Source organism: Sylvia atricapilla, chromosome 21 (genome assembly GCF_009819655.1).
Source record: "Sylvia atricapilla isolate bSylAtr1 chromosome 21, bSylAtr1.pri, whole genome shotgun sequence".
In the NCBI taxonomy this organism is placed as follows: Eukaryota; Metazoa; Chordata; class Aves; order Passeriformes; family Sylviidae; genus Sylvia; species Sylvia atricapilla.
Window position 1 is genome coordinate 1112706 of NC_089160.1, and position 25110 is coordinate 1137815.

At 47.1% G+C, this 25110-nt stretch overlaps 1 protein-coding gene across 1 annotated transcript; it reads left to right on the plus strand.

Moving 5' to 3' along the window:
- Positions 1-1647: 1647 nt before the first annotated feature.
- MTMR8 (myotubularin related protein 8) lies at positions 1648-23400 on the plus strand. The gene is made up of 14 exons (XM_066333877.1): positions 1648-1698; positions 3212-3334; positions 4151-4313; positions 6404-6561; positions 8106-8234; positions 9803-9937; positions 11603-11735; positions 13137-13246; positions 14104-14229; positions 15755-15804; positions 16341-16541; positions 16909-17037; positions 17868-17994; positions 18441-23400. Exons 1-14 carry the CDS (start codon positions 1675-1677, stop codon positions 18666-18668), a joined length of 1836 nt encoding a protein of 611 aa, XP_066189974.1. The 5' UTR covers positions 1648-1674; the 3' UTR covers positions 18669-23400.
- The last annotated feature ends 1710 nt before the right edge of the window (positions 23401-25110 follow it).

Genomic DNA, 25110 nt, shown 5'->3' on the forward strand with positions numbered 1-25110 from the left:
CAAATTTTGGAGAGAAGCTGTAGGGCTGGCAGTGCCTGGCTGAGCAGTGCAGCTGCTCCTCCAGCCTGTCTCATCTCCACATCCTTATTTTTCTCCTATTTTTTTTTTTTAATTATTTTTGCCTTGTTTTCTTGCACTTTCCTTTGGGAAGAGGAGGAAGCAGCATTGCTATTCCACAGGTACATTTTGTGCAGCGCTGCAAAGTTCTCTAAGTGATGCCCACCCCGTTTATTTTTAACCTCATTATAAACCATCCTCATCCTTCTGCAAAACCCAGGAGAAGCTACCGGGGGAAAAACGACTTTGGATCACGTGCGACACAAACACAAAGCCTTAATTAACGAGCGCTGCCCCCACTAATTGCAGAGGAGGAGCCTGTGCTGCTCCGAACCGGGAATTACAGGGAATTAGAGCTCGTGTGTCTCTTCTTCCCTTGATGTGAGGCTGTGTGGGTTTGTAGGAGCGGTAGAAATTACAGAATATGGAATAATACCCATGGAAGGTGTCCCAGCCCATGGCAGGGATTGGAACTGGATGAGCTTTAATGTCCCAAACCAGTCTGGGATTCTGATTATAATATAGTTAAAAGCTGTCAATTCTCAGGCTCGACACAAGGTCACCAACAATTAAAACCTGTACATTCCGAGGCTCCTGAAGGGGAATTTTCCCGGCAATTCGAGGTTTGGGTTGGAACAAACCCCTGAGGAAGCTGCTGCCCTTGGGGCTGTGAGACACCAACACTCACGGCAGGAGTGAACAGTAACTCCAGCAATTCCCTGGGCTCCAGGAGACACAGCAGCGTGCTTGGAATTGAAAACACACGGCGAACCGGCCGGGCAGGTGTTCCGAGCTGTGGGAAGTGTGACAAGTGTTCAAAGTGATTTATGTGCCTCCAACCTCTTTCTCCGGGGGGAAGGATGCTGTCAGCCCGCTGCCCATCCAGACGGCACAGGGGATGGGCGCACGCCTTGAGAGAAAAAAAATTAAAAAAAAAAAAAAAAAAAAAAAAAAAAAAAAAAAAAAAAAAAAAGTGGTTTGTTTGTTTTTGTTTTTTTTTTTTTTTTTTTTTTTTTTTTTCCTTGAAATATTCCCTGAGAGCTTGGCAAACGCCGGTGCTGAGAGGGGAAAAGACACGGGGAGATAGCGGGGCTGCGGCAGGATGGAGCGGAGCGTGAGGGGGCTCCGGGCAGAGGATCTGGGCACATCCCGGGGATCTGGGCACATCCCGGGGGATCTGGGCACATCCCGGGGGATCTGGGCACATCCCGGGGATCTGGACACATCCCGGGGGATCTGGGCACATCCCGAGGGCTCCGGGCAGATCCTGAGGGCTCCGGGCAGAAGGTCTGGGCACATGCCGGGGGCACCATGAAGAGGGTCCGGGCATATCCCGGGGGCTCCGGGCACATCCCAGACTCCGGGCACATCCCGGGGACTCCATGAAGACAGTCCAGGCACATCCCGAAGGCTTCGGCCACATCCCGAAGGCTTCGGCCACATCCCGGCGGCACCGGGCGGGCTCGGTGCCCTCAGCGCTGCCCTCAGCCAAGATGGCGGCGGCGGCGCGCGGCTCTCGCGAGACGGGGCGTGGCCAGGCGGGGCGTGGCCAGAAGGGGCGGGGCCTGCGGGCGCTGATGGCGGCGGGGCGGCCCCTCACGGCGGGGCCGGGCGGCCATGGAGCACATCAGCACCCCGAAGGTAACTCCGCTCCCCGCCGCTCCGGCCGCTCCCCGCCGCCGCTCTCTCCGTTACCCCGTCTCCGTTATCCCGTCGCGCCCTCGGGGCTGCAGGTGGCGGGTCGCAGCCGCGGTCCCCGCGGTGGTGGTGGCTCCGGCGGGAGGGGATTTCAGTGCTGGGCTGAGCCTGAGGGGGTTTGGGGGATGTTTCCTTTCTGTCAGAGCGCGGGGATGCCTCTTAAGTCTCAACGAGTGAGCCAAAGGGTGCTTTTTGCTTGCTTTCTCTCTCTCTCTTTTTTTTTTTTTTTTTTTTTTTTTTTCTCCATTGAATTGAGTAAAATAGGAGCTCCGGGAATGCTGTACTAAAAGGGTTTGCATTTATTCAGGCAGCAGTTGATAATTTAATTATATCCTTCACTGCGGTGAAGGTTATTAGTAATTTTTTTCTGTAGGGCGTTATTTGGGGATGCTCCTTGCCCCCTGCTCTGCTGGTCCTGTGTGTCTGTAGTGCCCTGAAAAGGGCAATATTATCTTTAATAGTTATATCTGCTGAAAAACACAACCTGCTAAGAGGACACTGAGACCAGGCCTCAGCTCTCCAGTTTATTTGCTGAGATTTTCCATAATGTACTTGAGACATAAGGAAGCTCACGCATCCAATACCCAGAACTAATCCGTCATTTACAGCTAAAACATTCGTTTTCATTGTCCATCTAATTATTTTTTTCCTATTATTTCTGCTTAATGGTGAAAGAAAAATTCCATCTGTGTTCATTAGGCAGCAAATAGGCCAGGAGAAAATCAATCCAGCGCTGTAGCGTATTTTATTATTTCTGTGCTGATGTTCTTTAGAGCTGTTTTTTTATTAATTAGCTTGGTGTGGTTTATGAAATACTCTTGGAGGCCAGGAAGTGAGTTACAAGAAGCAGCTCCTGACAGGGAATGGGCAGTGGGAAGTCAGACTGGAGAGGGCTGTTCCTTTCAGAGCAAAATGTTCATGACCCTGAGCACAAACAAATCTTCCCTTTGCAGTTCTTTGTCTCGTTATTTTTCTGCAGCCTCACACGGTAATGAACTGGGAATCATCTTGGCTATAAATCCAGTAATCCTGTTAGGATTTGCTGATGCTGAACCACGGCTGTTTGTTTAACCTTTATGGCTTTAATTCACTGGGAAGTAATTTGAGTTTATGGTGTGAGGCTGACTTGGTGTTGCAGGGGCGACTTAAATTCTTGTGTTTTTCTCTCTTGCTTTCACGAGCTGTGTATTAGAAATGGAAAGAAGGGAGTTCAACGGGTGCTTAGGTAGTTCTTCCATCAAAGCTGGGCTCAGAGGAGTTTCTCCATGGAAAGGAAGGAGTTTGGAAGGAGCTGCCAGGGAGGTTTGGAGCCCCCATCCCTGGGGGTGTCCAAGGAACAACAGCACGTGGGGCTGGTGACAGGGTGGGAATTGGGCTGGACTCAGTGATCCCAGGGGACCTTTCCAGCCTGGGGAATGCTGGAATGTGGTGTTTCCATGCTGTGCTGCTGCTGCAGGTGGAGAATGTGAAGCTGCTGGATCGCTACGCCAACAGGAAGGCAGCGAGTGGGACCCTGTACCTGACTGCCACACACCTCATCTACGTGGACGCCTCTGCTGAAGTCAGGAAGGAGACATGGGTATGGTGGGCTGCAAACACACCTGGGAAAGCTGCTTCAGGTCACAGGAGCATCCCATTCCACCCCTGTCCACATCTTCCACTAGCCCAGGCTGCTCCAGCCTGGCCTTGGATGGGCACTTGGAGGAAAGGGGCAGCCACAGCTTCTCTGGGCACCCTCACAGCCAGGGATTCCTTCCCAATATCCCATAAAACTCTGCCCTCTGGCCATTCCCCCTCATCTTGGAACTTACTGCTCTCATTTCCAGGATGAGCAGGTTTGGGAATTCCGGAGTTGCAGTGGTATTTTAGAGCATTTTAATATTAAGTGCTTTCCAGAATCAGCTGGCTCGGAAGGAAATGAGCACAATGGTAACATGACTTGATAGAGTTCACTCATGGAATTAGTGTCAGTTCAAGGAATGTAAAGAAACTTGTGTGATTTCCTATCTCAAACTCAATATACAAGACCACCAAATGGGAATTTGCAGCTTTTAGAAGTGTAGAATTAGCACTGAAATGAGCCTATTTTATTCATTCTGAGGTGAAATGGGAAGGACAGAATGTATTTCAAATAGAGGTGAAAGGAAAGCAAACTGCACTGGGTAAACTCATCTGCACATCTGCCTCTGAAGGTAATTGATGTACATCTGTGTTTTATCAGTCCTGTTTTAGCTCCTTGGGTTTTGGGTGCAGTTGATGTTTGATAAACGTCACAAATAAACTCATTTTCTGCTGCTCCTTAGCTGCAGGCAGCATCAACAGCTGATTGTATTTTCTGCTTGCAACTGCTCACAGCTTTATCAGTGACAGATGCTGTTTATTGCTGTTCCTGCAGATCCTGCACCACCACATCTCCAGCGTGGAGAAGCTGCCCCTGACCACGGCTGGGTACCCTCTGCTCATCCACTGCAAGAACTTCCACGTGGCTCACTTTGTGATTGGGCAGGAGAGGGACTGCCACGACGTGTTCACCTCCCTGCTCAAGCTCTCCCAGCCAGGTGCTGCCACTGGGAACCTGTCCTGGGAATCTCTGCAGTGCTCCAGCCCTGGGGAAGCTCTGCTGGCCCACGGTTGGGTTTGGGAGGGGGAAAGTGGGATCAGACTCAGCTTCCAGCACCAGGGATGACGGCAGGGCTCAGGGAGCTGAGCTCTGTGGAGCAGAGTGTTAGTGCCAAGCTAAACACAGTCTTGGGAGCCAGCAAGAAAGATGGAGAGAGGTAATTTACAGGACAAGGGGGGATGGATTCACACTGAGAGAACAGGGCCAGATGGGATATTGGGAAGGAATCCTCCCCTGGGAGGGTGGGCAGGCCCTGGCACAGGGTGCCCAGAGCCCCTGGATCCATGCAAGTTCCAAGGCCAGGCTGGACACTGGAGCCTGGAGAAGCCTGGGACAGTGGGAGGTGTCCCTGGGGTGGCACTGGATGAGCTGTTGCAGCCTAAACCTCTCTGTGGTTCTGTGACTCTCTGGCAGTGGGAGTGATGTGGTCTCCCATGAGGAACTTCTGGAGAGCTGTGCCAAGTTCCTCCCCCAAACCCGGCCACTGTCAGTCCCTTGTGTCACCCAGCTGTTGGCTGTGTGCAGTTCTGCCCTTTCCAGCTGATCCAGGCATTCACAGAATTCCTAAATCCCACAAATTGGCATCACTGCTGTGATCCAGCAGTGTGTTTAGGCTGCTCTGCAGTGTTTGCTCACTTTTGAAAGCCTGTGCTAAACCCTGCCCTGACTTGGAGTCACTCTTGGAGTGTGAGCCAGACACCCTCAAAAGCCTGTGCTCTCTTCTAGCTCCAGCTTTTTATTCCAGCATGGATGAATCTTCAGGCTTTTCTTGCAGGACAGCATTCCACTGAGCTCCTACCTGGCTCCTGCCTCTGGCAGCCTCTGCTTTTGGGGTGCTGAAACCAGTATTTGGAGTTGTGTTATTACAAGGATGTCATTTGTAGTTCCAGTTTGTGATGGTGCAGCTTCTTGCTGGCCTTCACACAGGGCTGGGATGGAAATCCTGTAGGAGAGATGGACTTTGCAGAGTTCAGGGGTTTTTTTTTTAATTGATATTAAGGTTCTGTGTCTCTTCCCAGCACCCTCCTTGTGCTCTTTGGAGTTTTCTTAGTTCTGAAGTTCTGCCTCTGACGCTGTCGCTGTGGTGTTACACAGTTCTGTGGTGTTACACTTAAAAGCTGTCACTGCTCTTTGAGGTTTGGAAATTAGAGGTTTGGGTAGTGCCTGAAGCGTGGGAGGTGTCACTGCAGGGGCTCCCACCACTTCCTTTGGTCTCAACTGTGTAAATGGCTGTAGCTCTTTCTTTTCTCCTACTTCTGGATTGTAACAGCACGTTTCTGTTGTTTTAAGGTGTCTGAGTGTGCTCCCTTCATGGCTTTTTGGCAGAGCAGATCATTACTGATGATTTGCACACGTGGGATGGACACCTCTGGGTTACCTCCTTGGTACTCAGCTGCTTTATCAGCCCCAGACAGGTTTCCCTCTGTCTCTGGAGCTGTCTTGGGAATCAGCTGGATGAGTTATTGGTTGGATTTGCATCTTGTGAAGAGAGGGAAGGAGGTTGGGATGGTAAATGGGCACTTGTCAGAGCCAGCCTGAAGCCTTTGTTGGGATGACAGCAATAGTCCAGACATCCTTCAAGTTTTCCAGCCTCAGAATTTGTTGTTGAGCAATGACCTTACAGGACTGCAGCAGCTGTTGTATGAACCCTCCACAGAAAACAGATCTTTTAATCCATGTTTTTGTGTGTTAATGATATAAATCCCATCTAACGTGCTTACTGTGGTGAATTCAGGAGGAAGTCATTTGTTTAGGAGAAATTCCTTCTTCCCATTTGGGCTGAAACACTTTGTTGGAATTAATGTATATCCTTGCATTTGAGCACTGAATATTGGAAATTCCTGAGGATTTCAGGATGAATTTCAGCACTTGGTACTATCCCAACCAAGAATCTATAAAATGTTGAGAAGTCTGAAATACTTTGAATACTCCTTTGTTGCACTCAATCATTGATTTCCAGAAGTTTTGGCCTCTCTGGATGTGTTTGCATCTCTAACTTGTTGATTTTTTTTTCTTTCTGCTTCCTAGTGAAACCAGAAGAACTTTATGCTTTCTCTTACAATCCTAAAATGTCCAAAGAGAACCGGGAAATGGGGTGGAAGTTGATTGATTTGCGACTGGATTACCAACGCATGGGAATTCCCAACGACTCCTGGGAGATAACCGACCTTAATAAAGACTATGAGGTAATTCCTGCCCAAAGGAGCCATTTCATGCACTGTCTCCTTGTTGTTATTAATGGCAGCCCTGCTGCTGCCTCTGGGGAGGAAGGAGCTCACTTGGTTTCAGTCAAAGCACATCATCTCGATGGGGAGTTGCAGATAATGATGCTCCAGGAGAGCTGCAGAGTCACCTTGAGTTGTGTTTGATCCCCCTGGCAAGGGAGAAGAGCTTTGTTTTTCTGCAGAAATGGCAACCCATCTGTTAGGCAAAGCCTCAAGTACCCTGAGCAGCTTCTGGTATTTCCAAAGGCTGTCCCACCTGGCTGGTGAAAGATGTGGAGGAGAGAAGGGAATGGCAGCAGTTTGGATTGGTGGGGAAGGAGGCAGAGTGGAGAGGGACTAAGGAAGGGAGAGAGAGAGGGAGGGAAAAACAACAGTGGAAAACAGACCTTTTTTTGCTTTCTCAGTTGGATCTTCTGCCCCCATAAGGGCCCTCTGAACTGCCTGCTGCTGTTATTTTCCCTGAAAGGCCAACTTGGATCTAAACAACATGAAACAAAAGCATTTGTCAGCAAGCTTGTTCAAAATCCTGCTCCACATTATTTCCCTTTTTATTTCCTCTGGGGCTGCATGCAGTCAAACCTGGTTGTTAAAAAGCAAGGCAAGCAACTCCAAGGAAGACACCAACACATTCATAACCCTGAATCCCTTTCCCTGGGAACTTTCTTTACTTTCAGCTCTGGGTAGAAGAAATACAAGGCTGTGCTTTCAGGTGACTGCCAGTTTTACCTGCCTGTGCCTGTGGAGGCCTGAATGGAGCTCTGATGTGAGAGGGGCTGTTTCCAGGAGCTGCTGAGGGCACCTGGACGTGCCCATCTCAAATCATTGATCACTCTGAGGCTTTGCTTGCTTACAGAACTCTCAGGTGCTTTAGAGTTTCCTCAGGGTTTCCAGCCTGTGTTTTAGGGCTGCCCAGCCTGATGTAAAGCCAGGCCTGGAGAGCAGCTCATCTGTGAAGTCCATGCTGCAAAGACTCTTTGTGTGAGGAGAAGGGATGAAGCTGCTCTCTGAGGATTCCATCTGAGTGCTGGAAGTGCCTTTTGAGTTACACAAGATTTAGAGAGAACTTTTTTAATACAGCTGTTCTTCATTTCTCCTTTTGTGAGAAGGAGTTGTTCCCTGTGAGGGGGGTGAGGCCCTGGCACAGAGCTGTGGCTGTCCCTGGATCCCTGGCAGTGTCCAAGGTTAGACACTGGGGCTTGGAGCAGCCTGGGATGGTGGAAGGTGTCCTTGGCAGGGGATGGAATGGCTTTAATGTCTCTCCCAACCCAAACCATTCTGTGAACCTGAATTAGAAACTTCCATCAAATTTCTGGATTTAAAGAATGAATTCCTTTGAATGTGCCTTGTGCAGTCCAGTTTTTAGGTCCAGCTGCAGAATCGATTGTTTCCTGCATTGTTTCCCTGAACACCTTGTAACCTAATAAGCGAAAGGTGAATTTTTCATGAATTTTTTAAGTGCTCAGGAGCCAATATGTGGTTTATTTTTTTCCTCTGTTCTCTCTCAGGTTTGCAGCACTTACCCTCCTGAGATCGTGGTGCCTCGAGCTGCCACCAAGGCCGTGGTGATGGGAAGTTCAAGGTTCAGGAGCCGAGGGCGGATTCCGGTGCTTTCTTACTTGTACAAGGAAAACAATGTTAGTGCTTCACTGCCTGCTGCCTTGGGGGGAATGAGGGTTCTCCTTTTTGTCCACTTCCCTTCTAATGAAAGGAAAGAATAAGATAATTATTAGATTTGAGACCTTTGAGAACTGTGCTTCTCGTAATGGCTTTTGCTCTGAGTCACAAAATGCGCTAAAGGCAAACACTTGGAGTGCATCCAGAGCTCTGCCAAAAGCACAAACTTTCCAAGCTTCCTGTTGGGAATTTTTTCTTAATCAGCTTTCAGCAGTTCCTTCTGATGTGGGGCTTTTTTAATCTCTTTAGCTGTGCTGAATAATGTTTTACCAAGTTATATGTTGACTTGGCTGGATTTTCTTAGTATTGAAGAGGAGGAACCACCCTGAAATAAATCCCCACTAGTTCAGAATAAGTGAAGGTTTCATTTTTTTTTTTTTCCACTGAAGACCAGAATGTAAATTTGTAACTTTGCTGCCTCAGCAGTGTTTTAGATGCTGATGTGAGGAAAATTCAGTCACAGCCAAATTGTTGTTTTCCTGAGGAAGCGTGCCTTGACCTGGGCACTGCCTGGAGTTGTGCTGGAAACTAATGAAATTTCCTCAAAATACACCCAGTGCTGCTCTGAAAGTGCAACAGCAACAACTGATAAGAAAAACTCAAAAGAATGGTTTGGAAATAGAAACCAAATGGAAAACATAAGAAATTGCTGCCTTCCAGTACCTTCAGGAGGCTCATGGAAAGGAAGGGAGAGGGACTTCTGTGTGGGAACATAGTGACAGGGCAAGTGGGAATGGTTTTAACCTACCAGAGGGCAGGGTCAGATGGGATATTGGAAGGAATTGTTTCCTGGGAGGATGAGGAGGCACTGGCAGAGAAGCTGGGGCTGCCTCTGGATCCCTGGGAGTGTCCAAGGCCAGGGATACTGGAAGATATCCCCACCCATTGCAAGGGGTGGAATGAAATATTTTTAAGGTCCTTTCCAGTCAGCCATTCTGGGGTTCCATGAACTGCTGGCATTTGGGGTGGTGACCATCAGGCAGAGCCTCCTCACCCTCTCACTTCTCCAAGTTTCCCAAAGTTCTCCCTTTGTGAAACAGCCCAGTGTGTGTCCAGCATAGCAGCAGCTCTTCAGAAGGAGCACTGGGGACAGTTAAAGTGTGGCTCAGAGGGGTTTGGGGCAGGAGAGGAGGCTGTAGCTGTAGCTCAGGGGGATTTGGAGCAGGAGAGGAGGCTGTAGTTGTGGCTCAGGGGGATCTGAGGCAGGAGGGGAGGCTGTAGCTGTGCTCAGGGGGATTGGGGCAGAAGAGGAGGCTGTAGCTGTGCTCAGGGGGGTTGGGGCAGGAGGTTAGCCTGTAGCTGTGCTCAGGGGTTTGGGGCAGAAGAGAAGCCTGTAGCTGTGCCCAGGGGGTTTGGGGCAGAAGAGGAGGCTGTAGCTGTGCTCAGGGGGTTGGGGCAGGAGGGGAGGCTGTAGCTGTGCTCAGAGGGTTTGGGGCAGGAGAGAAGCCTGTAGCTGTGCCCAGGGGGTTTCAGCTGTGCCCAGGGGGGTTTGGGGCAGGCTGACTCTTTCTCTCTCTCTGTGTTTCAGGCTGCCCTGTGCCGCTGCAGCCAGCCCCTGGCCGGGTTCAGTGCGCGCTGCCTGGAGGATGAGCAGATGCTCCAGGCCATCCGAGAGGCCAACCCTGGCTGCCCCTTCATGTATGTTGTAGACACGAGGCCAAAGGTACCTCCATGGGCTCTGGGCTGCTTTGGAATCTCTTTGTCTGAATGGGCAGTGCTGTTTGCAGTTTGTTCTGTCGCAGTTCTGGGTCGGTCCTGCAGCAGGAATGTGGGATTGGGCTCCTGGGTCAGGGTGTACAGCTGGGATGTGAACTGATCCTAAGGATTTGCCCTTCTGGAGCATCCTGGGTTTGAGGTTTGGGATGACCTGATGGAACTGGCAGTTGTGAACCTGGCTGGGACAGTGAAACATTTTCCTGCAGAGTCCTAAAGGGTAATGGAGAGAACTGGAAGTGGAGTTGGAGAGAAGCCTCAGGATTCTATTCTATGAATATATTCTATTCAGGATTCAGCTCTATGAGGCTGAAGTGCTTTTACTGGCAAATCTGGGAGGAAGAGGAGCTGTGAAAAGCAATCTCTCCCCTTTTTTTTATCCTTTTAAAAATAACACTCATGATGGAGCTTAATACAACTCAGCCCCACTATTTGGGGCTAGGACTTGAGAGCTGAGGGTTTATTTGAGAGGAAATATTTCCAAAATGAAAATTTTAATGACTGTCATCTTGAGGAAACTAAATTTAGAAACCAATTTCAATGATTCTCTTGTAAACATATGGATTAGGAGTGTTGGTAGAAGCCAATCAGAACACAAGGGTTTTCATAGCACACAATTATTTAAATGCAAACATTTAAATTGCTCTGATTGTTTGGAAATGGAGCTTTCTGAGAACCTGCCTCACTGTCCAGATCCTGCAGTTATTTTACATAAACTACAAGTTTAGTTAAACAACGGCAAAGGCAAGAAAGAAAAATTATTTTTGGGGAAAATAGGGAGTGTTTCACATCTTGCTCCAGGGATTTCCTAGAGATCCCCTGGTCTGTAATGGTATGTGCATTTCTTACAAGGGGAGAATTCTTATACAAGGGGAGAATTTACAGTTTTTGACCCTTCTCCTTCTAAGCCAACCTGTCCCACTCTGGCAGAACTGAAGCACTGGGGTTATTTTACAGTTCTAGAGGTGTCTGTACCATACCTGACTCTTCTTTCCCAAAAGCTGCCCAAATTGATGAGGGGTGGGTTGAGCTGCTCTGTTTTCTGTCCCCACCAAAGCTGTCCTGGTAGCTCTTGAACAGCTTTGGGGGATTATTAGAGCAACTGGCTTCTTTTCTGCTTCTCTCCTGCAGTTGCTCTGTTCTTTCTGCTCAGCTTGAATGTTTCTGTGTTTCCCTCAGGTGGCTTTATTTCCTCTGTGTGTGTATGTCTGCAAAAATTGGGAATTCCCTTCCTATTCCTCTACCACCATGGATGTATGGCCCTGTTTAAAAATGCCTTTCCTAGTTCTGCTTTCCTGTGCCTGTCTCTGAATTTCTGAACTAGGTAAACTCACAGTTAGGGCAGGTTTAGTGTCTCTGACACCAGAAACTGGGCCCTTATATTACCCTGAGCAGGGTTTTAATGAGCCTCTGACTAATGAGCTGCAGTAATTTTAATGAAACATCTGAAAGAACTGTCTGGGAGGTGGGGAAGTACAACTGAGAGTAACAGCTTTGGCCAGTACATTTTCTGGGAGATTTAAACAACAAAAAAGGGACTTGCCAAACAGCCTCTCTGAATTTTTGTTGTGGTTTTTTTCTCTTTCTTTTATTTTCTGCTCCTTAAATTTGCCAGTTGAATGCCATGGCCAACAGAGCTGCTGGGAAGGGCTATGAGAATGAAGATAATTATGAGAACATTCGTTTTAAATTCATTGGCATAGAGAACATCCACGTGATGAGGAGCAGCCTGCAGAAACTGCTGGAAGGTGGGTACAACCCTGGGAGGGCTTTTTCTTACCCCTCTGGACAGAACTTCCAGCTGAATATCCAAATGTTCCATCCACAAACATGTTCTGATGGAAGCAAAGTCAGCATCTTGCTTTGTTTGCTGCATTCAAGTGGCTGGAAGTATTAGTGCTGTTAAAATGCTTTCCTGCTTGACATTTTCTTTGTTCTTGTGCTTGGTTTTATAGTGGTTCAAAAATAGCAACTAATACTAAGAACATTCCTTGATGAATGTGCCAAATTAATAGAAAAAAGGGTAGAGAAATAGTCCATTTTACAGCTAAGATGGTCTCATGGTTGCCCCATGATTTATTGAAAGAAAACCAACAGAGGTTTTTCAGAAATGCTTTCTGGGGTTTGCTATATTTGGAGTATTAACAGAATTTCTGAGTTGAAATACAATTTTGGCATGATCTTCCAAAGACTTGAGTCTCATACATACTTTGTCCTAACTTTTCATTTATTGCTGATTCCTTATAACCAAACCTCTTTAAAACATATTAAATCATGTTTTACTGCATGAATATATGAAAATGCAGGGTAATTAAGCTCATGGTGATCATAGGGAAGAATGCAAAGCAGGGCTAAAAAATCACCTAAGCATTGGGGATCAAGAGGGCAATGAGCTCCAGAGTTTCACCCATAAAACTTTGGAGAATTTTGCAGTTCAAGTGCTGTCATCCAAAACAGGAGTTTAATATTTTAGTAACCACCATAATGCTCGTATTTTTTTCAAAATAGCTGGGTAATTGATGCTTCCAGGTGGCCCTGCAGGATCCATGGTGACCTTGGACAAAAATGGGGCTGTTCCCACCCAAAAAATGGCTTGACCACAACTCTGAGTCCTCAGTTGCCTCTTCCTGGCAGATTTATTTCGTGGTGGGAGAAGAGGCAGAATAAAAACTTGTTTGCTCCCATATTCCTCTCCAGCAGTGATAAAATCTCATTCACTGGGGCTTATGGACTAGTCTGGACTTTATTAATCTTAGGTATTTTCTGTGCTGGGTTCCATTAGAGCAGCTGAGTTGCCTTCAAGGTTAGACTTGTTATTTCTGTCTCCAAATTCGAGAGAAATAACTTCAAATCTTTGGGAAGTGAGTGGTTATGGATGCGGTGGTGATTTGGAGTGAAGTAACAACTCACTGCTGGAAATAATCCCACAGCTGAATAAATAATGAGTTACCCTTTAAACAAAGAGTGAGAGGAGATTTCCAGAGCCTCACATTCTCACAAAACCAGCGATTTTATTTTAGTTACGAATTTTCGATACACAACCATTAGCGTGTCCTTTAGACAGGATATTGCTGCAAGCACTTAGGATTTTCAGAGAGATAATGAGGAGGTGCAGGGTTTGATGCTGGTTTGATTCTCTGTGTCTGCAGTGTGTGAGATGAAATCCCCCTCCATGAGCGATTTCCTGACGGGGCTGGAGAACTCGGGCTGGTTACGGCACATCAAGGCTGTGATGGATGCAGGTGTCTTCCTGGCCAAGGTAAAGCTGCTCTCCAGCTTTCCAAAATGCCTCCTGGGCTGCTGCAAGGTTGGGAAGGTGGCTCTGGGCAGAAGGTGTTGTTCAGGTTGGTTTAATCTCTCCAAAAATGTTGGGTCGTGGAGCTGCTGGGTAAATACAAGTCCTATGTCCTGCATTGTACCAGAGCTTTATTAGAGCTCATTTGAAACATAAGATCACAAAATGTGAATAAATAACCTTTATAAACCTTTTTATATAGCAGTGCAAACAACTCCTAACCCTGTGCTCGTTAACTCATCCACTGCTCTGCTTTAATTGAGGGATTGTTTTGACCAGTTTATTTTCTCCTGATTTGATGCGATGTGGCCGCTAATCCTGATTATTCAACACAGTCTCATTTCTGCAGAGCTGGTGGCTTTGCAGGCCAGGCAGAAGGAAGGAAGTCACTAAGAAGTAGTAAGGGATGTGCAGGAAATGTGTGGTGAGAGGAGTGAGTAGTGAACATTGATTGTCTCTCACAGTTTGCCCACATCACAAGAAACTTTTGTGTTTATCTCCTGCCCGAGGTGGCCAAAGGTGATGGGATAGGGTGAAGAAAATCACAACTCTTCTAATTTATCTTGGAGTTCTGATCTCTGGGTGTCCAGCTCTTTTTCACTCATCCACCAAATGTTTTCCTCAGAGGAAGAGCCTGGGAATCCTCAGCCTTCCAGAGATCACAGGGGCTGTTTTTTACCACTGTGCTCTAGCTGGGGCTTCTCCTGATGGACTGATGCATTTGCACAGGGCAGAGGAGAGATGAGCAGCATTCCCTGGGGGTTGGGGTGGTGCAGGTGAGGGGCCAGCATTTCCCTGAGCTCTGTGCTGTGTCCTGGCAGGCTGTGAAGGAGGAGAGGGCCAGTGTGCTGGTGCACTGCTCCGACGGCTGGGACCGCACGGCCCAGGTCTGCTCCCTGGCCAGCCTCCTCCTGGACCCCTTCTACAGGACCTTCAAAGGCTTCATGGTAAGGACATGGCAATTCCAGCTCCAGCAGGCCCTGAGGAAGGGCTCAGGACATTTCCTGGGATGAGTGTAGGTGATCTACACAAAGCAGCTTTGGTTCTGCGATGAGCTGGAATCGCTGTGAGCAGCACGGCAGCAGCTGATGGACAATCCCCAAATCCTTGTTCCTGCAATGTCTACATGGGAGCCACTAATGAGAGACCTCAGCAAAGGATGCAGCTCTGGCAGCAAGCCACCAAAAAGTGCTGGAGGAGTTTGTCCTGCAGGTCTCTTACCTGCTGGGATTTGAAATTGGGTGAACTCAGTGCTGTCCCCTGTCCTTCAGTCAAATCTGCATCATTTCACACCTTTTTAAAGGCCATTTCATTTTCATTTGGCTGTTTGCTTCTAGTGCAGGCTTTTTCTTAATTTGCAGCCCTCCCTGCATGTATTCAGGGCAGCCTGTGATGTTTCTTTGCATTCATCTCTTGTTAAATACCCGAAGAGCTGCTCTGTCTCAGGAGAGCTCCTTGAAGGAATCCCTGAAATCAGAACAATGCAGATTCTGCCTTTTCCAGTGCCAGGACTGTTTCCTTGCATTCCATGCTGGGTTTATTGTTTCTATTTTTGTTTCTGGATTATACTGCAGTCTTTTAACAGTTGAAATTCCATCAGCACATGAAACATCTGCTGGGCTTTGTCTCTGGACAATCCTGCATGAACTGAGGAGGAGGATTTAGCTCAGGAGCAGTGGCACAGACACATCCCTGTCTGTTCTCATAGTTTGTAGGCACAAGCCACATGATAAGGGGTTATTCCTAAAGGAATTCATCAGCAGTGCAAGGAAGGGAAAAATTCAAAAAGCAATTTAAAGGAAGTTTTCTAAGAACTCTCTTGTGAGATTCTGCCTTCCTCCTCTTAATCTGGATAGCAGAAATTATCTTTATACATGATCCAGCAAAGTCATGATGGATGCAGCTTCAGTATGTGGTTCTTTGTGAGACATCTGTAAGGGAAACAGATTATTTTAGCTTAATTATCTGTAAGGAAAACAGAGTATAACAGTTATTATTTTCTATAACTACAGGCATCTGTTTAAAAAATGCCACATAGTTGTTCTGATTTTATCCTGAACTCCTCATTACACAGCTGTACTTCATATCTTTTTGCCTGTTAAACATTTGTTGAACTCCAGTTGCTGATTTATTTTGCTGAATATCACATCACTCTTTTCCAAATTAAATAGCACAGTGTAATATTAAGCTGTTAATTCTTTGAGCTCAGTTTATTTATATATTATGATTTTAACAACTTAGAAACTCCCTCAAAATGATAGTTTTGAAATGAGTTCTGATTCCAGCAAGGCCATTGCCTTGGTAACTGGATAATCTGTAAATCACAATTCCTTTCCCATTGATTTCTGGGGATTTATTTATAGCAATAGGGTCAGCAGGTAGTCAGCTTTTTAGGCTTTAACATTAAGGCTTCATTTTGCTTTTTTTAACCAAATTAATGCACTTTTCTTAATCTCTGTTTTGAACCTGCAGGTCCTGATAGAAAAGGAGTGGATTGCAATGGGCCACAAGTTCTCACACAGGTGAGAGGGGCACATTCCCCTGGGGGGAGTGAAACCAAAACTGGCTGCAGGTTTAGGGGATCCCATGAAAAACTGAAATTAAAAGGAGAAAACACTGGGAAAATATTGGCATTGGTGACACAGAGCCAGGGTCTGCTAAGGCTGTTATTTCATCACAGCTTTACAAAATCATGGTTTGAATTCTGGGTGTTTTCCTACCTGCAAAATCCTACTGCTTGAGGAGTGCTAATCATGGAATCACAGAAGGCTGGAAAAGACTTTCATCAAGTTCAAACAGCACCAGCACTAACCCATGTCCCCTAGAGCCACATGCACACCTCTCTTGGACACTTGTAGGGATGGTGAGCCCAGTGTGGGCAGCCTGTCCCATCCATGTGGAGAGGAAACTCTCCTGCAGCCTGGGAGAGGATCCCAGCCACGAGCTCAGGACCTGCCCAAATTCAAGGCATAAACTTGACCTGGAAGAAAAACTGATGTCAAAGGGACGTTTTGTGATGCCTGACAGAGGATTTATTCTGCTGTTTGCACCTCTCTAGGTGTGGCCACCTGGATGGGGACCCCAAGGAGGTGTCCCCTGTGTTCACACAGTTTGTGGAGTGTGTGTGGCAGCTGATGCAGCAGTTCCCCTGCTCCTTCGAGTTCAGCGAGCGCTTCCTGCTGGAGATCCACGACCACGTTTATTCCTGCCAGTTTGGCAACTTCCTGGGCACCTGCCACAAGGAGAGGGAGGAGCTCAGGTCAGCTGGGGGTCCCTGCAGATCCCTTGGAATGCCTGGAGAAGGGCTGGGATGGGTGTGTTTTATGGAATTGGAGATGGGACAACATCACCATTTATCAAGACAATGTTACGCTTAACCAACAGGAGGAAAGAATGTGAATTGAATCCCCAAAAAATGTTGTAGTTTGGAGTACAATAATAACTTGCAGATGTCCCTTCTGGACAGGAGAATCTCCATTTTAATATCCTGTGCTTACAAAATCAATCAGATCTAGCATAAAAACAATTCTTAGCTCCCTTAATCTAATTCTACTCTCAGCAGCTGCAGATATTAATCCACTTGCTGCTTTTTTTTTAAGTGATCAGATGTTCTTTGTACTTGCCAGAATATTTGAGAAGACCCATTCCCTGTGGCCTTTCCTCTTACAGAGGAAGCAGGAGTTGAGAAATCCTTTGTACAGAGGCTTTACAGCTTACAAAGAGCTTCAACCAAACACTCTGCCTTTCAGTTTCCAGTAAGTGGCTCAGTTAAGAAGGGGAAGGAGGGGGACATTTCTTTCACTGATAACTCAGATTAAATCAATAAATCTGTGCTGATCAGCTTGGTTTATTTTACCTGTCCTCTCCATTCCTCAGGCATAAACTAAGCTGAGCAGTGCAAAGGTGAAATAAGTTCAGATAATTTATTTGTAATTATCAGATTAATTCAGAATATTTATTTGTAGTATTGTTTGTAATTTAAAATAATATTTTTAATTTGGTGTTGAGAAAAGAGGGTGGGGAAAGGCAAGGAAAAGCAGAACTTCAGACAGAAGCACACACACCCCCTGACTGCTTGCTCTGTCACATTGAAGATTTTGAAAAAGTTCCTCTTTCCTCCTTTTGGATGTATATGAAGGAAGTTTTTCAAGCAGGAATTTTGGGGCCCAGTTCAGGTTTTCTGCCTCACTCCTGGGTCCTGCTGAGAGAGAGAGGAATGAAAATGGGATTTTAAGTGCTGTGTATGCAAATGAAAGTTGGGAGGTTGGGCAAACCAAGATAAGCTGCTCAAGCTTCCAATAAATCTGCTATTAAAAAAAAAAAAAGTATTTTCATCCTAGTCTAATATTTACTGCTAGTTATTTTAACTTGAAGAAAAATTGCCCATCGCTACTGAATTTAATCATCCAAGGCTGTGGCAAGTTTTAAAATTAATTCCTCATCTCAATTCATTAAAAATACGAACCGACAACTATTTGTTGGCGATGATATCCAACTGAGCCTCGGGGTTTTTTTTATTTTTTAATTCCCATTTTATTTTTTAATTCCTTTATTTTAATTTTTTTTGTTGTTGCCTGTTGCTGAGGTTCTGGTGTGGGATGTACAACCGCTTTGACAAGGGCATGCACCCCAAGCAGTGTGTGCTGGATCAGCTGCTGGGCTGCCTCAGCCAGAAGGTGACCCTGGAGGACAACGCTTCCCACCTGGAAAACGTGAGGCACAGTCCCCTGGGGGGGTTGGAAAGGCTCACTGAGAGGAAATGTTGGCATTCAAGGGGTGTTTCAACCAGCTGGGTAAAAATGAGGGGTTTGGTGAGAAAGCTCTGGGACAAAACACCCCCCAAACAAATTAAAATACAGTTCTTAAAACACACCGGTGAGAAGAATATCAGTGTCCTTTGCTGGGCTAATGGGAATGCTGAAAACTTCAGCTTTATTAATTAAACACTGATGTTTCTGTCAGGCATTTGAGGATCTGTGTCCAGGTGTTTCTGGTATTTGTGTGAGGCCTTTGAGGATTTGAGTCCAGCTACTTCAGCACTGGGTTTCAGAGGTTGATAAGAGGCACAGCCACAGGGCTGTTGTGTTGACACTTGTTTTTGTCCCTCTCTGGTGTCTGGGTATTGATTATCTGTTTTTGTGCCTTTTTCTTTGTGCAGAAACTCCCCATCCTCGATGGCCCCTTGCCCAGCGAAGGCTGCACCTCACCCAGGGCAGGAGCTGCTGCTGCCAAAGCCCCAACTCCTCCTGAGGACTGTGCAGAGGGAGCAGCCCCTGTGCTCAGCAATGGCCCCTCCCTGGGCCACCAGAAGCACAAGGAGAGCCCAGCCCAGCCCCGGGATCTTGGAGCCTCCAGGGAGGAGGAGCAGGCTCAGCACCAGGGATGAGCTCTGGGAGCTGCTGGGAGAAGCTCTGGGGAGCTGGTGCAGCCCCCTTTTGCAGCTGAGGTGTGAGTAGGGGTGTGCAGGGCTGGGGGAGCAGCTGCTGGGGCACACCTCCTGCAGCTCAGGTGATGCAGAGCTCCAGGAGCCTGCCTGGCATTCCTGCCAACTCGCCTTTCAGTGGGAACACGTGCATTTCTGAGGGTTAGGGCTGCCTGCCTGCGCTGCTGCTGGAGGCTGGAAGAAATCCTGCCAATTCCACGAGGAGCTGGGCAGTACCTGCAGGAGGAAGGATGCAAATCCCTCTGTTCTCAGTGGTGGTCCAAGGTCATCTTAAAACCAGAAAAAAATTTCCGTCCGTCTTCGAGTGATAAAAAACCCCCCCAACCTTCCTTAATCTCTGCATGGACCCTTGCCTTGTAGCAGAACTGATCCATGTTTTGTTTCCTATGCATATTTGTTACACAAAACCAAACCCCCTGTGCCTTCTCTGAGACTGTGTCTGTGTCCAGCCAGGCTGTTGCTGGGTTTGTGTTGGAGTTTGCAGTGTGGTGTTGGGTCCTGTCTCTAGTCAGTGTTTGTGAGGAGGTCTTCTTCTGCTGCAGCTTCTCCAGGGTTTTTGCTGATCCCCTGAGCTGAGCAGCTTCTTTCCCAGCTGTCCTCTTGAAGAATCAGCTTTTATGGACCTCCTTCATTGGTGGGAGTGCAGCAAGCCCCAGAGCCAGCCTGCAACACAGGAATTTGGGATAAGAGGGAGGATTGGAAATGAGGAAAGGCGGGAGAACATTTATGTGGAATTTTTCTCTCTTATTTTATGATCTTGGTTAAACTGAAGCAAGAGAGTAACTCTGTTCCAGGCTGTAATCATTGAGGAGGCAGCAATTACAGATGAGGTGTGTTCTGGTATTTAAATTGGGCCTAAAATGATGAAATCACTTGCTGATTCTAGGGAATGTTCAAATTCAGAGAACTTTAGTGATATTTTGTCTGTCTCATGAACAGTATCTCTCATGGCAATGAACTTGGGAAGAAATAGAGGAAACAAGGACTTCTCCCCCCAAGGAATTGGGTGTCACAAATCAGTGTTTGAAGGTCACCCAAAGACTCCTTGGGAGTGGCATCAGCCAAAGCAGGTTTGATACAGAAATGTGTGACCAAATTCATTGGCAAGGTTCACTCTGTTACTTATTGAATGGTTAAAGCACACATAGAAAAACTAAAATAGAGAATCAAGCAATCTAAAATCAACCAGCGTGGAGGCTGGGGATGGAAAAAGGTCAGGATGAAAGGGAATAAGGGAGATTCTCCTGCTGAGTCATAAGGTTCAGAGTGGAGCATCCTGGAATTATCAGCAGTTCAGGCCTAAAGCTTTCCTGGAATCAGAGAACCACTTGAACTCAACAGCAGAGAATCAGCAGGTAAGGAATTGAACAAGGGGTTTATGGAGAATTTCCTATAAGCACAACAGGAGCTCCCTTAGGGGCTGAACTCACAAATCCAAATACTCCATAATCCAGGAGGGCAGCATTCCCAGTGCTGTGGCTCTGGCACAGCCCCAAGGAGCAGGTCCAGCTGTATCCCTGGGAAAAATTCCCCTCGAGTTCCCTGTTTATAGAGAGTGGGTTTTATCAGAGACACTCTCCAGCCTGGCTGCAGCTTGGGTCAATATCTTTGGAAAGGTCGACAGCAAAAATGTTCCACTTGGGTTGATATTCAGGCAAGAACAGTCAGATTCCAGGGCTGTTGGCTAAACCCAGGAGTTTGTACTCCAGCCCTGGGGGGCAGCCAGTGTTCCTGATAAGATCAGGGTGCTGCTGGTCAAGGCCAAATCCTGAGGACATTTCTGAGGTCGTGGTGTGGCCTTGGGGACTTGGAGGATTCACCTCCTCCCAGGAAAGCTGTGCCACTGTCCTTGTTCTGTGCTGAACTGCACAGAACCCCCCTGTGCAGCTTTATCCAGGATGCTGCTCTGCTCTCTTTTCAAGCTGTTGTTCCAATTAGGTGCTGCCATTAATTTTTCAAATCACTTTTTCCTCTTTTATAAAAAGTCTTCGAGCCAACTGAAAATATTTGAGCCTTCCCAATCTCCAGTGAAAGCAGAAACATTCCACTGTAACACCAGAAGGTGGAATAACTGTGCTCATGTGCTTTTAACCCGTGGTAAAATCACTGGGTAGATCCAAAAACCAACCAAAACCTCCCTGAGTGGCTCGTTCTGGGTAAGAAAATATATATTCTATAAAGCATGTGAAATTTCCAAGGAAAAAGAGAGCACAGAGTTTCTCCACTGCCTGGAATGGCAAAGAGGAAGTTTTTTTAATATTGAGGGTTTGTCAGACTTAAATGAAATTGTTGTCAAGGAAGGAGTGGGAGCTACAAGAGTGTTAAAAATTAAACCCTGGAACTCCTGACCCCGGTGTGAGTGATGGATCAGCTCTGCCTTTCCTTTCCAGGGGGCAGCATCCATCCCCAAACCTGACAGGAAATGGGACATGAAGCCAAGACTGGCATTTTTAGGACCAGTTAATTTATGGATCATCATTTCTTTGAATATCTTTAATAAATCCTCTAATTTTCATTAGAGATCCAAAACTGGAGAGGGTTTTGATTGACTGCTGAAGGATTTAAAGATGCTATTGATTAATTACTGTACAAATCCAGCTCACAGAAGGCTCCTGGAAATGTTTGTATGTTGCTTTAACTTTGGAATTGCCATTGGAGGAGTTTAATAATCTTTACTTGTTCATAAAAATGATGTCTCCACAAAACTCCAATGCTACTACAACCACCACCAGGTTACTCAGTGTTGTAAGCTTGGAGAAATATTGCTGCTTTTAACTCCAGTGGCAAAACAGAGCCAAACCCAAAAATTAATGTCTCTTAAACCTCTTGAATTTCGTGTGTACAGGCTCAGGCAAAGGCTGCAGTGTATCAAAAGCTTTTTATGCTGATGCTGGAATTTAGGAGCTGGAAAAGATTCCAGGGTTTCCTCTCTTTCCACGAGTTCATGGTTTGAAAACCAATGAAGGAGGAGCTTTGTGGGTTTGGTGGTGACTCTGCTGGAAGAGCAGAAATGAGGAGCTGTTCAGGGCCCTGCAGTGTGCTGAGCTCAGGTGGGATCTGCTGGATCCAGGAAAGCTGTTCCTGCTCCTGGAGTGCCCTGCCTGGAAGTGTGGAAGGAATGGAGAAGCTGTTCCTGCTGCTGGGGAACATTCCTGCACCTCATTTATTCCCAGGGGAGCACCCATGCTTTGTGAGCTCAGAAATCCTGCTTTTGTTTGGAGCAATGCAGTTCTTTCCATGTGGATTCCTGTGACTGGGAGAACTGGGAGGGAAGAGGGGGGCTGATCTGCTGCAGGTCATCTCTGCTTGTGTGAAACTCTCCCTTTTCTGGAGCTGCTCTTGCTTCTCCAGGACATTTTGTGGCTTCTCCAGGACATTTTGTGGCTTCTCCAGGACATTCCGTGGCTTCCTGCCTGTCCCCAGCATCTACAACCAGGTGTAACCTTGTAGTGGGCCAGTGCCTGTCCTACTCTGAAGCACAAGAGGGACTCGTGGAGCTTCATTTGAAATGTCTTCAATGTGAACTTCGTTCTGAGGGTTCTCAAACTGGGGTTTTCTTTTGCAGTTGTCACCTGTGGAGGAGAAAAATCCAGTGGGTGCTCTTTGCTCTGCGGGGGGAAAGTGGGAATAATTGGGTTGTCCATAGTTTTAGTTCTCCAAGGCCTCTTTAGGGGTGAGGAAAAGCAGTTGGTGAAAGCTTTTAACCTGGTCTGTTCCTGTGCTTAGTGATTGCCTTTCCAAGTTAATTCTTGGAATAAAAATCCCCCTGCTCTGATCAGAGCCACCCTGACTGGGATGGAGGAGAAGATGGCTTTGGGAGGGAGCTGGGGAGCTTCCCCAGTCCTGCAGAGTGGGATTTGTCAGGAGCTGAAGGTGCCCAGAGGATCTCCAGGTGGGAATGTTGGTGTGGAGCAGCCTCAGAGCCCAGAGGGATTTCCTGGCAGGATGCAGTGCTGGATATCCAGGAGTGCCCAGGAGAACTCCAAATGTGTTTTCCTCTCCCCACCACCCTCTCTGCTCTTTGCTGAGGGCTGGGGTTGATTTCATAGGGGCCTGTCCCAGCTATTCCTGGTTTCCATCCCTCCCTCATGCACATCCAGGCATTCCCTGGGAGAAGAACCTGCTCTGAATGTCCTATTTATGTTTTAATTATCACCCAGCACTTGATTAATTAGCTGAGGAAGCAGGGAATGGTAAAACCTTTGCCTGGGACCAGGCAGCCAGGTGGGCCATTCGTTAGGGCAGGTTTGCTAATGACATTAATTACTGTGTCCCCCTGGGAGCTGCAGGGCCAAGGGGTCGTTTTTATATCATTTCTGTATTTCCATGTATTTAACGTAGCAGAAACTACTGGAGTAACTCAGCACTGGATCCCATCCTCCAGCTGGATTTCCCTTGGCATCCCCAAGCTGCTCCTTGTAGGAATGTCCCTAAACCCGTGTGTGGTGCTGCCTGGGAGTGTCCCTGCTGCTGTTTGTGTCTGTGTCACTGGTGAGGGACATCTGTGGGGGGCTGAGCCCCCGTTTGTGCCCCAAGGGCTCTGGGGGTCAGTCCCTGCTTGAAGCTGATTTGTCTAGAGGAGAATTGTGTCTTTTCTCTCTTGTGTGTCCCACGGAATCTCTCTTGGATTGCAGGTATTTTTATTCCCTACAGAAATAAACACTTTGCCTTTTTTTGAAGGAAGTGGCTGCTCTGTTTATTGGGTGGTAACTCAGAATCCACACTTGGGAAGGTGAGGTCAGTTAAAGGATCTTAATTAATAAAGTGAGTATGGAGCTTATTTCCCTCTACAGAACAGAAATGGGGTAATTCCTCCTGGTTTGGGGGGAATGGGGAGTGCAGGGTGTTCAAAACCACCCAAAAAGGAACATAACTAATGGGGAAAAAAAGGGAATATAACCAATGGAACTGTATCAAATCTCGGTGTCTCCTGCAAACTGCACTATTCTGGTTTGTTTTTTAAATTTAGATTTTTCTTTCTGTATTAAAGCCAAGTCTCCCCTCAGTATTTCCTTGCTCCTGGAGAGCTCTCTGTCCTTCACTCACCTGGCCACAGGTGTCTCCAGGCTGATCCACAGCTTTCTGAGGAGCAGCCAGAGCTTCTGGAAGCAGCTGAGTCCCTGCTTCATGGCTCCAGTGAAGAGAGATTTTCTTCTGATGGCTTCAGAGTGAAGAACCACAGTGCAGCTGCTGATGGTATCCTGGAAAAATCCTCTTTTATCTCATTCTTTTTAGCCCTGGATAGTGAAGTGTTAAAGATTTGAGTGAGACAAACTCAGCTGAGATGGGAAGATGCTCAAGAGGGAGATTCCAGGAACAAAACCTCTCTGTGAACCCTGGGAACAGACTCCAGCCCCATTAGCCAGCCCCTGAAGAATATTTTTCCATCTCAAAAATGGGTATTTTCTATGTTTCAAGGCAGTGAAATGGGCCTGGCACTGTGGTACACTCAGTCCCTGGGTGTTTCTCAGGCTTTTTCCCTTCTTGCTAATTTTAAATGTTCTTAATGCTGCCAGTGAAATCCTTCATTTACCTTAATTAGACTCGCCTTGCATTTAATTGGATTATTAGCATTAACACCAGCTAGAATTGATAAAGCTGCAATTTAATTTGGGGGAAATTTGGACAAAAGGTGTATTAATTAGAGTTTCTCTTGCCTGCAAACAGCTCATGGGTTCCAGTGTTCTGGAATTTTGTTTTCCTTCTCTTTTTTATGAAAGGGGGATCCCAAGCCTCTCTCTCCACAACAGATCTTGGAGCTGTGGAGAGAGGGAAGGGATCCAGTGTGAATGGGAATCAATAAAAATCTATAAATGACCCAAACCCACCGTGGATGGAGCTCTGGGCTGGGCAGCTGTGGCTGCCCCTGGATCTCTGGAAGTGCCCAATTCCAGGCTGGACAGGGCTTGGAACACCCTGGGACAGTGGGAGGTGTCCCTGCCCATGGAATGGGATGGATTTGAAGGTTCCTCCCAAGCCCAATCCATCCTTTTATCCTGTTTTCCAAAAGGGAACGGGCTCCCTGAAGGCAGTGGAAGCAGAGAGATGAACTCCTGGTGCTCCAATGCTGCCAAAATTCCTCAAGGAAGGACTCAGATATTGCTGGGTTCCTCCTTCCTTTCTAACTCCCTGTTTTGTGTGTTGAGGCACCAAATAAATTTGGAATTTCCATCAGCAGGGCCCTGCCAGAGATGTGCAGTGCAGCCAAGGGATGCTGAGCTGCTGTCCGTACCCTCTCCTGGATAATTCCTGGATAACACCTGGATCCCGGTGCTGCTGGAGCCACTCCCGAGCCCGAGGTGAGCAGGGAGAACCCCCAGGGATGAGTTTGGAATGCTGAGGGCACAGAGGGAGATTCCAGAGCTGTGCTGTGGCCGTGACTCCC